Raw genomic sequence first — 12,892 nt, 5'->3', positions numbered from 1 at the left:
GAGAGATGCTTCTTACCCCAAATATTCATCTTGTCATGGGAACTCCAGAGAGCCTTGGCAAAGTCGGCAGCATTCAGCTTCCTCATAACCAGAGGAATTCCCAGATAGTCAAGCGAGTCCACGCTACGGTAACCCATAGTCCGAGCGATCATCCTCTGCTTCCATTTGGGGCAGCGTTTGTTAAAAAGGACAGTCGATTTCTCATTGTTAACGCATTGCCCCGTCCAGCCGCAATAGTCACTGAGAATGCTCATAATGCCCATAGCGTTGCAACGGTTAGCCTCTGCAAACATGAGGATATCATCGGCATACAATAAGTGTGAAATTCTCTCAGCATTATTAACAATGTGAATCCCCAGATGTTCTCCTCGTTGCTGGAATGCCTTTGAGAGAAGTTCAGAGTAGAGAATAAACAGATAGGGCGACAACGGGCACCCCTGTCGGAGCCCACTCAAGCCCTGGATCCAATGAGTTATGTTGCCGTTAATCATCAGAGAGAACCACGGCCTCGCAACGCAGAGAATGACCCACTTAATAATCTGGTCGGGGAACCCCAACCGGCCCATGACCTACTGGAGCGACTCCCAGGCCAACCAGTCATAAGCCTGTTCCATGTCGATCTTCAACGCCATCATCCCCGCCCATTGAAATGAGTGTTGAAATTTACACAACATCTTCTGTGCGATCAGCCAGTGACTGGAGATGGACCTCCCCGGGACAAACGAACCTTGCTCTTCACTGATAATATTGCCCAGCACAGGTTTGATACGGTTAATCAGAATTTTGGCCACGAGCTTGTAAAAAGATTGGCACATGATGATAGGCCTGAACCTCGACGGGGTGTTCGCGGTGGAAGTCTTCGGGATGAGCACAACCAGCGTGTCTTTCTAGCTCTCGCACATAGAGTTAGCACAGAAAAAATGGAGAATAGCACGAGTAACATCGCTTTTAATGATTTCCCAATAAAATTTCAAAAAAGATGTTGTAATACCATCCAAACCTGGCGAGCGGTTGTTTTCCATACTAAAGACGGCCTGCCGGACCTCCAGGTCCGACACCTTAGCCTCCATCTCCCGCTTGAGACAGTCTGGGATCATATCTTCCCGCTGGATAGCAGACCAATTGTCCAGGGAAACCTGCCTTTCTCTCCACTTCTGCGAAAAGAATTTCAAGAATTCCTCCCGGATGCAGTCCTGCTTTGAAGTTCTATCCCCATCAGACCGTTGAATTTCCACAATTCGATTCCCCCTACGCTGAGCCGAGGCGAACGTGTGAAAAAATTGTGAGTTGGAGTCACCATCCTCAATCCAGCGAATCTTCGCACATTGCCGCCACCATGTCGCCAACCGCGCCAAGGTTGAATTAAGCTCAGATGCCGACCTACGCAGTTCCAGGTCCTGATCGGCACTAAGCCCATCAGCGATGCATTCCAATAGCTGGAGTTCCGCAATTTTGTTACCGGTCTTGTTGTTCGACCATGTGAACTTCGGACCAGTAAACCCCAAATCATGCAAGTAATTGTCGACCATAAAAGCCGCCATCTCCTGGGCTCCCATCGGAAACCCAAATCGTCTACCTCCCTTCTTCTCACTTTGTTCAAGATAGTGGGGACTTTAGTCACAAACCAATAAGATCCAGACCAGACAACTCGAGCAAGCAAGTTGCCTTCTCCGGAACTCTAGATACCTTCTGATATGCAAGGTTAAGAGCAGACCTTTGTGTAAGAATGAAAACATCAGTCTCATTAATTTCGAAAGCTCCATACTTGCCCTCAGGAAGTACCCAACAGTTTGTTTGCCCATACATTGTTTCAAGTCGTAATATTGCTGCCGCCAGGAAGATGTTTCGGCCATCCAACATTTTGAACTTCGATGGAAATGGAGGGATGACCTCCATTTTAATCAAAACATAGTCTTGTGGCTGAACACCTTCACCTGAAGCTCGGTCATGATCAGCACATGACTGACCATCCAATGGAGAGTAGATAGTGTACCTCATATCCTTCACAATCTTACCCATGCCCTTGAGCTTTCTCATCTACCACTTAACAAAAGAATCATAAAAAGGATTCATATAAGTGGTAATGAAAGTGCACCGCCAGTCACAACCAAGGCCGAAAGACTTGAGATCTTCTTTTGCCAAAGGAGGGAAATAAGTAAGCCATCGATTTGGATCTTTGAATTCATCAATTTTTTGGTCTGGAAGTCCGAAGCTCCTCATAATCTCCCACTGAAACTTCTCCCTTCCAGATTTTGCAGTAGATTTTGACCGTTTGCTCTTGAACTTATCAGGGGCTACTAAATTTCCCTCTTAAATCTTGCTCTCTTCAATCTCATCTGTAAAATCCTCCTCGGAAGGAAATTAAGGTGGGTTTCCATACTGTTCCATCTCTCTTGCGAGCTTATCAGCTGATGTCTTGATGGGCATACCCGTGCAATGGAATGCAAAAGGAAGGAGAACATTTCGACCACAAAGTCGATGGTAGGTCGCAGCAAACTCAAGCTTTGATAGAGAGAAGGCATGGCCCAGATGCAAAAACCCGTTCATATAAGGGTAAGGGAAATTTCCAAAGAACTTCTCACCTGGATCAGGTGGCGCGCTTCTGGCAGTAGCCTCAAAAATCTTTTCTTCTTCCCAAAGCTTTTGGATCTGTGACTGTATCTTGAGCAATTGATCTCTCCTAGCAAAGCTTCTTCCTGCCTCAGTGTTTGCTGCCATTATCCTACATAAACCATTAAGGAAACATCAATAATGTCTAATACCTTCGATCCGAACAAAATTTAGTTTTCGAATTAGTTCCGTTCAGGAAATCAAAGTTAGAAGCAGCATAAACAAATACTAAAATAAAGTAAGAAAGTAGCAAATAAATTTAAATGCTTTATCATCTTGGTTAAAAAGACCGATAGGTTCCTTAGTTCAGTATCAGAGTTCTCATAATTTTCTAATACTTGCAAATCATGACACATGGAAGGATGGAGCGATCAGGCAACGAGATAAAGTGGGGTTTTGAGGGAACGTATGATTTGAATTATTGGATTATTTTGCAATAAAAAAAAGAAAGTAGGCTACCATATAGAGAGCAGAGAAGCTTCAATTGGGGAAGGAGAGTGGATCAATTTTTCCTTTTTTTTTTTTTGAAACAGATAGGAGAGAGATATTTTGCTAGGAGTTTGCTTGTGAGAGAATTAAGAAGCAGATGAGAATGAACACATACAGGAATTACCGAAGAAAGAGAATATAGGGGGTGAGAGCAGAAAACCAGAGTTGAATTGTTGATGATGATTCCATGAATGAAGTTGGACTCAAGTACCAACTGATTTAGAGAAGCATAGCAAGGAACTTCGACGAGCCATGAATAGTTGGAGGAAGAGAGAATAAGCTGAAATTGACTACCCAATGGAGGGCAAACTGATTTGCCTCCCTATGGTGAATCTCTAAAGAACCTTTTCAACATACTCACCTGAGACAACTTAAGTATAATGGCACTTTTATCCCTGTTAATTCTAATGCCAAAAATTTTCTTTGTTAGACTCAAATATTTCATTTCAAACTCTTTTAATAACTATTTTTTTAGATATTTTATCTTCTCCATATCTAACCCTGCAGCCACTATGTGATTCTACATACAAAAGTAGAGTAATATAACAGTTATCAAAATGTTTACAAAAATAGTAGTGATATACATGACACTTCGTATACCCTGTATCTGATATAAGCATATCATATGTCTTATACCAATGTCTTGAATGGCCTCATCATAGAACTTTGGTTCACCATCATCTATCAACAATAGATGGTGCAAGGAAGGAGAATACCTTTGTATTGACTTTGAGATTCAAGTGGATCTCTTATTTTAGTAGGAGGTGATTCTACAGGAATTCCAATAGGAATGATAAGAAGCGGTAATGATAAAAATTATGGCATAAAAATATGGCAGGCTCGGATAACAACTTGGTGAGGGCTTTTGCATGATTTTGACCTTGATTTTAGAATTTTTAGTAATTATGAGTCATCAAGAGGCTTGATGGTGTAGGCAAGGTGGGGGGGGGGGAGTCATCAAGAGGCTTGATGATGGAGACAAAGGGTGAACACCTTGAAATCTATGATCATTTTTGGTAAGCATACTAAAAGAAATATCCAAAAGAAAATTACAAAGAAACTCAATTTCAAAGTTGTGAAGGAGATGGGATATCTGGGTGTGAAATTGGCACTTAGAAGGCTGGTAGCTTCCGATTTCCAGAATCTTTTGGAGGTTGCTTCTAACAGACTTAATACTTGGGGAAAGAAATTCATATTTCTAGAGGGCAAGTTGGTTTTGGTGAAATCAGCTTTTCTCTCTTTACCTCAATTTTTATCTTCTATTTCTTTAGTTCCCTTGAGCATTTTGAAGGAGTTTAACAAGATGTGTAGAGGATTTATCTGGAGCAAAAGTAATGGAAGTGCAGGTACACATTATGCTTCTTGGGCTTTACTATGTAAACCGAAGAGGGAGGGTGGTAGAGGTTTGAAGTCTGATGTTGCTATGATTGGTCCTCTTCGTGCCAATTTCGCTTGGAACTTCTATTGGAAGCCTCATACTTTACTGAATCAGATTCTTAGAGCAAGGTATGGTAATGATGTATGGACGGAGACTGTTAAGGGAGGAAGATCTTCTACATGGAAGATAATTAATATGGGAGCTAAATTTCTCAAAAATGTTGTTAAATGGAGCATTTCAAATGGTGATTCTATCAGTTGGATGAATGATTCCTAGATTTTGGATAAATGTATTGCTAAATGGCCTACATTTGTCAATATGCAGAATACTTATGCTGAAAAGTTAAGTTTTTACCTTACAAATGGTACTTGGAACTTGGATAGGCTGGAAGACTGTTTTGGGGAACAACTAATGGAGATTATATTCCGATCAATACCAGCAGGAATTCAGATCAATTGGAACTGAATTGTAAGTTTTCAGGAAAATAAGTTACGGCTCTTGCTTTTGAAGCTACGTTGGATCATGGGGTGGATTTGGATCATTGGAGATGGTTGACGAAGATTAAGTTGAAACCAAAAACAGAACTTTTTTTGGTGGAGACTTTGCAATAAATGCATTTCCTCTAATCCTTTCTTGGTGAATAGGAAAATTTGTAATGACCCTCATTGCTCGAGAGGGTGTGGTGTTGATGAAGATGAAAGCCATTTAGTTCGTGTTTGTTTCAAAATCAGGAAAGTGATTTCTTTATTTAATAGCTGAGGCTTTATGATTCCGAATTTTGATTGTTTTCAGAATTGCCTGGATTTTCTCCAAAGAGTTAAGGGATTGAACTTTATTGGGGCAAACTTGTTTTGTACAACAGTGTTTCTAGTTTGGAAAAGCAGATGTAAGTTGATTCATGGCGATAGAGAAGATTCAGATAATAGTATAGCTGCTAATGCCATTTTGTTTGCTGTAAGCAGTAATTTCTTAAATATTCAACCACTTGTGATGTCACATGGTTTGAGTTTGCAAGCAGACTCGTAGAAATAAAACTCCTCTTCAGAAAAGGAACGTGCCTGGCATTCTTGAGTCTCCATTTTGACATACCCGTCATTTTAATATCAATATCTCCATATCCAACAATACTGCAGGGCTTGTTGCACTTTATCAAAATCACCTTGCGTATAATTTTTGAATGCCTCCTTGTTAAGACTTGCATTAAATTAAGCACATGAATTGATGTAGGATGGGAGGAGGGAGGTAATGTGAATTTGAAATTTCATATTAATTGGAAAAGGGAGGGAAGGGGTACTTAATTAATCCCTTAAATGGAGTTCCTTTTTTTGAAGGATTTAATTAAAATAGGAGAGAGATTGTAGGCCTTAATGGAGAAACATTAATTAAGTTGAGAGAAGAGATAGGAGAGGGGTGGCGGGTAGAGAGAGGAGAGGGTTTAGGGAAAGAGAATTAAAGTGGGCCTCGATTGGAATTAGAAATTGAGAAAGATTAATTGAAATCAAATCTAATCAGAAATTTAATTAGACCTAATTTAAACAACTTTCCTAAAATAAGAATCCTAATTTAGGAAACAAATTCAAATTCAAATTAATTTGAATTTTTAATTTGAATTAATTTCCAAATTAAGATGTATAAAATAGAAAGGCTTTGAATTCAAGATGAAATTGTGGGAGCCAATGAGGGAAAGAGAATTAGAGAGAAATCTCTAATCAATTTTTGATTTGAGAGGATTTGTGAGTTTCCAAAATAAATCAATCTCTTTTTAAGAAAGGTTTTCAAATTCAATTTAATTTGAATTTGAACTTTGAATTCTTTCAAAAGTTAAGATGATCTAAATTAGGAAAGTATTCAATTCTATCCCTAGTAGAGATTAGGAAAGAAAGGAAGGGGGAAGGTAGTGGCGTGGGTGGTTGCGGCCGGTGGTTAAGAGAGGAGATCTAGTGGGAGGTCAACGGTGTGAAGGAGGATGAGGGGAGCCGATGGTGGAAAGAAGGTGGCCGACAGCTATGGAGGTATTAGGGTTACGGTTTTTGAGGATGTTGGCGGTTTGTGGGCGGGGGGAAGATGGCCGGTTTGGCGTAAGAGGAGGATGGGGAATTGAGGTGGGGAAGAAGAGAGGGTTGTGGGAAGAGGCCGACGGGTTTGGTTGAAGGAGGGATGAAGCCGTCTGAATTGGAGAAAGGATGGAGATGAAGATTAGAAAAAAAAATAAGGAGAACCAAAAAAATAAAGAAAACATGAGCTCGGACGCTTCCTACGGCTGACGGGTGCTATGTTTCCCCTCACCAAGGGACTTCAAGCCACGAGCCCGAACCCATCCTACGGCTGGTGGACGCTATGATTCCCTCCCATAAGAATCTCACCTAATTCCTACCAAGGAACAAAAGTGCAGAACAAAATTTTTATTAAAACTCCATCATACTAATACAAGAGCAAAAGCCTCTATATATAGGTCTTAAAAGAAACTAAAAGACAATTTTGCCCCTTGGGCTTAAATAAGACAAGGCCCTTAAGGGTAAAAAAAATGAAAAATGCATAATTAAATAAAAAAATACAATTAATAAACTAAGATAAAAATGGAGGGATATGGGCCGTTGATCTTCGTCTCTTCCTTTGATTAACATCCACTATCGGATGTCCGCATCATTCTTTCGGGGTGGAAAAGAGCTCGACTCCATCAAGTTTGCATCTCGGGTAACCATGCTCTTGATACCAAACTAATGTAGGACGGGAGGAGGAAGGTCATGTGAATTTGAAATTTCAAATTAATTGGAAAATAAAGGGACGGGATACTTAATTAATCCCTTAAATGGAGTTCTACTTTTTTTTTTTGGAGTTAATTAAAATAGGAGAGAGATTGGGGGCCTTAATGGAGAAACTTTAATTAAGTAGAGAAAGGAGATATGAGAGAGGGGCGGTGGGTAGGGAGAGGAGAGGGTTTAGGGAAAGAGAATTAAAGTGGGCCTTGATAGGAATCTGAAATTGAGGAAGATTAATTGATATCAAATCCAATCAGAAATTTAATTGGACCTAATTTAAACAAATTTTTTAAAATAAGAATCCTAATTTAAGAAAAAAATTCAAATTCAAATTAATTTGAATTTTTAATTTGAATTCGTTACCAAATTAAGAAGTATAAAATAGGAAAGCTTTAAATACAAGATGAAATTCTGGGAGCCAATGGGGGAAAGCGAATTAGAGAGAAATCTCTAATCAATTTCCAATTTGAGAGGATTTGGGAGTTTCTAAAATAAATCAATCACTTTTAGGGGAAAGGTTTCAAATTCAATTTAATTTGAATTTAAAATTTGATTTCTTTCCAAAGTTAAGATGATCTAAATTAGAAAAGTATTCAATTCTTTCCCTAGTTGAGATTAGGAAAGAAAGAAAGGAGGGGTGATGGAAGGTAAGGTCGGCGGGTGTGGCATGGGTGGTTGCTGCCGGTGGTTAAGGGAGGAGATCTAGTGGGAAGCAGGCGATGTTAAGGAGGATGAGGGGAGCCGATAGTGGAAAGAAGGTGTCCAGCTGCTATGGAGGTAATAGGGTTAGGGTTTGTGAGGGTGTTGGCGGTTTGGGGGTGGGGGGAAGATTGCCGATTAGGCTTAGGAGAGTGATGGGGAATTTCGGTGGGGAAGAAGAAAGGGTTGTGGGAAGAGGCCGTTGGGTTTGGGTGGAGGAGGGGATGAAGCCGACTGGATTGGAGAGATGATGGAGATGTCGATTAGAAAAAAAATTAAGGAGAAACAAAAAATTAAAGAAAACTGTGAGCCCGGACGCTTCCTGCGGCTAACGGGTATTACGATGCCCTTCACCAATGGACTTCAAGCCACGAGCCCGGACCAATCTTTCGGCTGGTGGAAACTACGATTCCCTCCCATAGGGATATCACCTAATTACTTCCAAGGAACAAAAGTGCAGAATAAAATTTTAATTAAAATTTTATCATACCAATACAAGAGCAAAGACCTCTATATATAGGCCTTAAAAGAAATTAAAAGACAACTTTACCCAGCCTTACATAAGACAAGACCCTTAAGGGTAAAAAAATAAAAAATACATAATTAAATAAAAAATACAATTAATAAACTAAGATAAAAAATGAAAGGATATCGGTCATCGATCTTCGTCTCTTTCTTTGATTAACATCCATCGTCGGATGTCCGCATCATGAATCTATAATCCAAAACTAAGAACTATCCAAAGATAAAATCAGAGAATCTAACTGAAACTCGCTGCAAATATATTTGCAGAGTGATTTTTATCTTAACGTCCACCACTAACTTTCTTTGAAATTATACAATCCTTTTTCAAGTGACCCTTCTTTGCACAACTCTAGCATACAACCTTTCCTCTACCCAATGTAGACTATAGACTTTCCTCTCGTAAATTTAGATCTTCCTCTACTTGAATTCTCCCTAAAAATGCTCCTCTTGTTTCAACATTTAGAGCAGAATTTTAAGTTTCACTGTTCGCCATTTTGGGAAGCTCTTCATGTCGACCTATAGATGATAGGTTTCGTACAACCAAAGATGAGTCAGCCAACCATAGATATAAGAAAGCTTGCATCACTCTATCGTGTATTTTGGACTAAAACCTTCTCAATTATCAAGTTATATAACTTTTTGTAAATGCAACTCTTAAACTTATGTTGACTTTGAGTTTTCCTTTCAACTATGAACTTCTTTATAATTGCATTATATTTAATAATTTATCTACAACTCACAATATTTTCTAATTCTAATATTTAAATTTTACACCCATAATTAAAATTATATACTCTCTCTCTCTCTCTCTCTCTCTCGTTTGTTATTTAACAAACCTGAATAGCTCTTATATTTAATTTGTTAAATGAATGATAAATTTATTATTCTTGCTTTATCATTTTAAACATTGATAAAAAACATAATTTAATTATTAGTAATTAAATTTAAACTTTAATATTTTTAAATTAAATAACAAATTTTCTCATTCTCTTTATACATATAAATATAATTTTGTAAATGAATGAAGAAATCATAATCTATAATATTATTTATTAAGATATTCTATTAAAACAAATTACATCTTTAACTTTAATAATTAGGTATTCAACATATTAATTAAACATTTTTTAATCAAAATATAATTTAAATTTTATAAAAAAAGATAAAACTTTACCTTTCTTCCGCTAATCCTTATGCACATGACTCCCACCCATTGAACTTGCTTCTTCCTAGGCTCACCCGTAAGCCTTACCTCCCTTGTTCCCTTTCTATCAATCTCCCCCTTCATCCTTCTTTCCATTCGTCAATTTTAGTTTCTTCCATTTTGGTTACCGCAATATCCGTAACACACGACAAAGTAAACTCCTTGGGGTGCTTCATTCAATTCGACTAGCTTTGTCAGTTTCATCTTTACGGCTCTAAAAAAGGAATTTTTATTCGGTCCTCCAACCTGACGCAGCTCTATGTTTGGTATGCGTTAAGAAGGCGCCACATAGCAGCCTCATTTTCGTTGACCTGTCCCAGCAAATATTGGGTTCATGGCACGTGCGAATTTTCAATTTGAGGTGCAGTCGAGCGTAGCCCTAAAAATCCCGGCGGACCCTGAAATTTTGTATAATTTTGAAATAAAGATCACCGTTTTTCACTTCAGTTCCTAAAATATTATAATATATGTTCAATAAAATAAATTTTACTTTTTATAAAATTGATATTAAATATGTTTAATTAGGAGAAGGGAATCATGAAAAAAGGGGCATTGGCGGCAATTTGACTAAACTCTAAAATTCCTAATCGGGCCCCAATATATCTCTCGAAAGGCCAAAAGCTTGTATTTCTGGCTTTTGCGGTTCTGCGGAATGGCGCGACTGAGCGAGTGAGCGACTGTCCTAGCGACCGAAAAACTAGACTCCCAACCGTCGCTCAAGCTCCGAATAGAAGCGGCATTTCTGTTTGATCTCCTTCCGACACCAAATAAAAGCGGCATTTCTGTTTGATCTCCTTCCGACATCGACGTTAACTCGGCATTTCCGTTAGATTGTTTGTTTAGGATGTTCATGAACAAATTTAAGGTTTGCTTGTTCAATAGATTGTTTGCTAAATATGTTCACGAACATAGCTCGTTAAGGCTTGTTTGTTTAAAGCTCGATAAACACTAAACGAACGAACATGAATCAAACATGAACACCCTTAAATTAAACGAACCAAACATGAATACAAATAATAAAGCTCGAATCAAACATGAACCAAATATGAACAAGCTACAAGCTAATGATAAACAAACTCAAACATGAACACTCACATACTCGGCTCGGCTCGGCTCGGTTCGTTTGCAGCCCTAGGTTTCAACTCCCATTCACGTTGGCGGTTAAAGAAAATAAAGAAATAAGATTAATACAATGTTCACCTTTTTAAAACACATACCATTCATTAATTCATTGCAATTAACAAAAAAACACATACATTCACGGTTGCTGCAATGCTCACAAACTATACATATCACCCCATAATTGATTAATGCAACTAAAGGACTTTTCAGGCAAACATTGCTAAAATCGAAGCATGCAGAAAACATAGCCACAAAAAAATGATAAGCTTCCTTTCATTCTTACAACCTAAAACCATAAACAATGGATATCCCCTTCGTAAATAACACCCAAATATTTTGTATAACAGAAACCAAGAAAAAAACTAGCCAACATTCGCACCATGATTCCCAAATCCTAAAGAAAGGTTATACGGAGAAATGAGAATGGTAGATGTGGGAGTGGAGAACGGTACCCTGGCCGGAGCGCTTAAGCCGACAACAGAAAGAAAGTGAGAAGATTTGGGATCAGGGAGAGTGGAAAAAACTAACCAAAGCCGGAAAAGCTGTCGCCGGCGGAGGACGATTTGGCGGGTCTACGGAGCAAAGCTGTGCTTAATTAAGTCGGGAGATCAAGTGCAACCGTTCCGGTGCCTTGCCTCTCGAAAATTTATAATTAGGGATTTTTGGCAGTGGCCAGACTCGTGTTGCCTGAGCTTGTAATTGGCCGGTCTAAAGCCTATGGCAATTACGAGCCCTTTAGCCAAAGATTGGCATTTGAATTCTAAAACACTCATGATGTATATTAAAATTCAACTATGAACATCAAAATTAAAATTTTAAATGAATCTCGGCTGATTCTAAATCAACTAAAAATAAATTTAAATGACCCATATCATTCAGGCTTCCTTTCGTTATTTTGTATATGTCCTAAAAAATAATTTTAAAATTGTTGTGTAAGAGAATGGAGTTTTCAATCAGAGAAGTTAATATCAAAAATCTTTTGAAAATAGTGCAAAAATACATTTCTCTAAAAAATAATTCTGCAAAAGTGACACATACAAACAATTGCCGAACAAATTTTTTGTAGTTTTCAAACAGAAAGGTGAAATTAAGCCGTCTCAAATGAGGCCTCAGTTTTGTTTGGATTTAAATTTTTAAGAGGGTAAAAACTTAATTTGATTTGGCATAAATAAATTTATTGATTATATTTTCCTCTTTAGTAATCACACATGAATTTTGTATCATGTCAAGATAAAAATTATATTTGTAATTGGATTATTCAAGATACATCATGTTAATTTGATGAGCTTCTATTTGGAGATTTTGAACTCCTTAGATGAGAGCAATAATCCACACACTGAAATAAAAAAATAAAATAAAGTTGATAGAGCATATTAATTTTTTTTTTTTGGGTAAAAACTCATAAAGATAAATTATTGAAATAACTTTCATTAATATTAAATAAGAATCATAAAGTGACGCCCTTTCTTGATTTCAAAGATGGCTCTAACGCAAAACAAATGAACATGAGCTATTGCTTGGGTCTCTGATGGGAGATGTGTAATAATATTGAATATAGGAATAGCATGGAGTCAAATGCAACATGATATTGTGGCAATGTAACCATTAAAGATGGAGAAATTATTTTGTATGGACATCAGGCCATTCGGAGGCGAATTAGAACGTGCCGCATTACCCGGTACACAACCGCGATACACATTAAAAAGTGATGTGGAGCATTCTGATTTGCCTCCGAACAGCATCTGTATTCGCACAAAATAATTTTACCTAAAGATGATGGGGATTATCATTATGAAGATGAAGGTGGTCAACAAGGCTGTGTAAGAATAAGGTTGTGAATTGTATAGAGAATGATAATTTAAAAGAAAAGAATTATTCATCTTTATTTTATATTGGATTCATTGTACAATAGTTATAAGCATAAAATAGTGAAATAAAAAGGAAAGTGAATAAATATTTGTAATGAATGTTAATTTAATATACTGACTAATAGAAATGAGACAAAAAGTAAAGTGAATTAACGCCGATAATAAATGTCAATTTAAATACATAGAATAAAAGAAACAAGATAAAAAAAAGTGAATTAACACTCACAATGACTATCAA

The 12,892-nt window shown here is 37.7% G+C and overlaps 2 protein-coding genes across 2 annotated transcripts; both read right to left on the bottom strand.

The window, feature by feature from the left end:
• Positions 1–1,604: 1,604 nt before the first annotated feature.
• LOC114578338 (leucine--tRNA ligase, cytoplasmic-like) lies at positions 1,605–2,034 on the bottom strand. The gene has a single exon (XM_028701402.1). The coding sequence runs from the start codon at positions 2,017–2,019 to the stop codon at positions 1,618–1,620; it is 402 nt and encodes a 133-aa protein (XP_028557235.1). The 5' UTR covers positions 2,020–2,034; the 3' UTR covers positions 1,605–1,617.
• A 51-nt stretch (positions 2,035–2,085) lies between these two features.
• LOC110093948 (leucine--tRNA ligase, cytoplasmic-like) lies at positions 2,086–2,721 on the bottom strand. Its single transcript, XM_020819017.2, has one exon. The coding sequence runs from the start codon at positions 2,716–2,718 to the stop codon at positions 2,362–2,364; it is 357 nt and encodes a 118-aa protein (XP_020674676.2). The 5' UTR covers positions 2,719–2,721; the 3' UTR covers positions 2,086–2,361.
• Between the last annotated feature and the right edge of the window lie 10,171 nt (positions 2,722–12,892).

The sequence above is a fragment of the Dendrobium catenatum genome, unplaced genomic scaffold (genome assembly GCF_001605985.2).
Source record: "Dendrobium catenatum unplaced genomic scaffold, ASM160598v2 fragScaff_scaffold_1685, whole genome shotgun sequence".
NCBI lineage: Eukaryota > Viridiplantae > Streptophyta > Magnoliopsida > Asparagales > Orchidaceae > Dendrobium > Dendrobium catenatum.
This window is presented reverse-complemented; position numbering and strand designations above follow the sequence as displayed.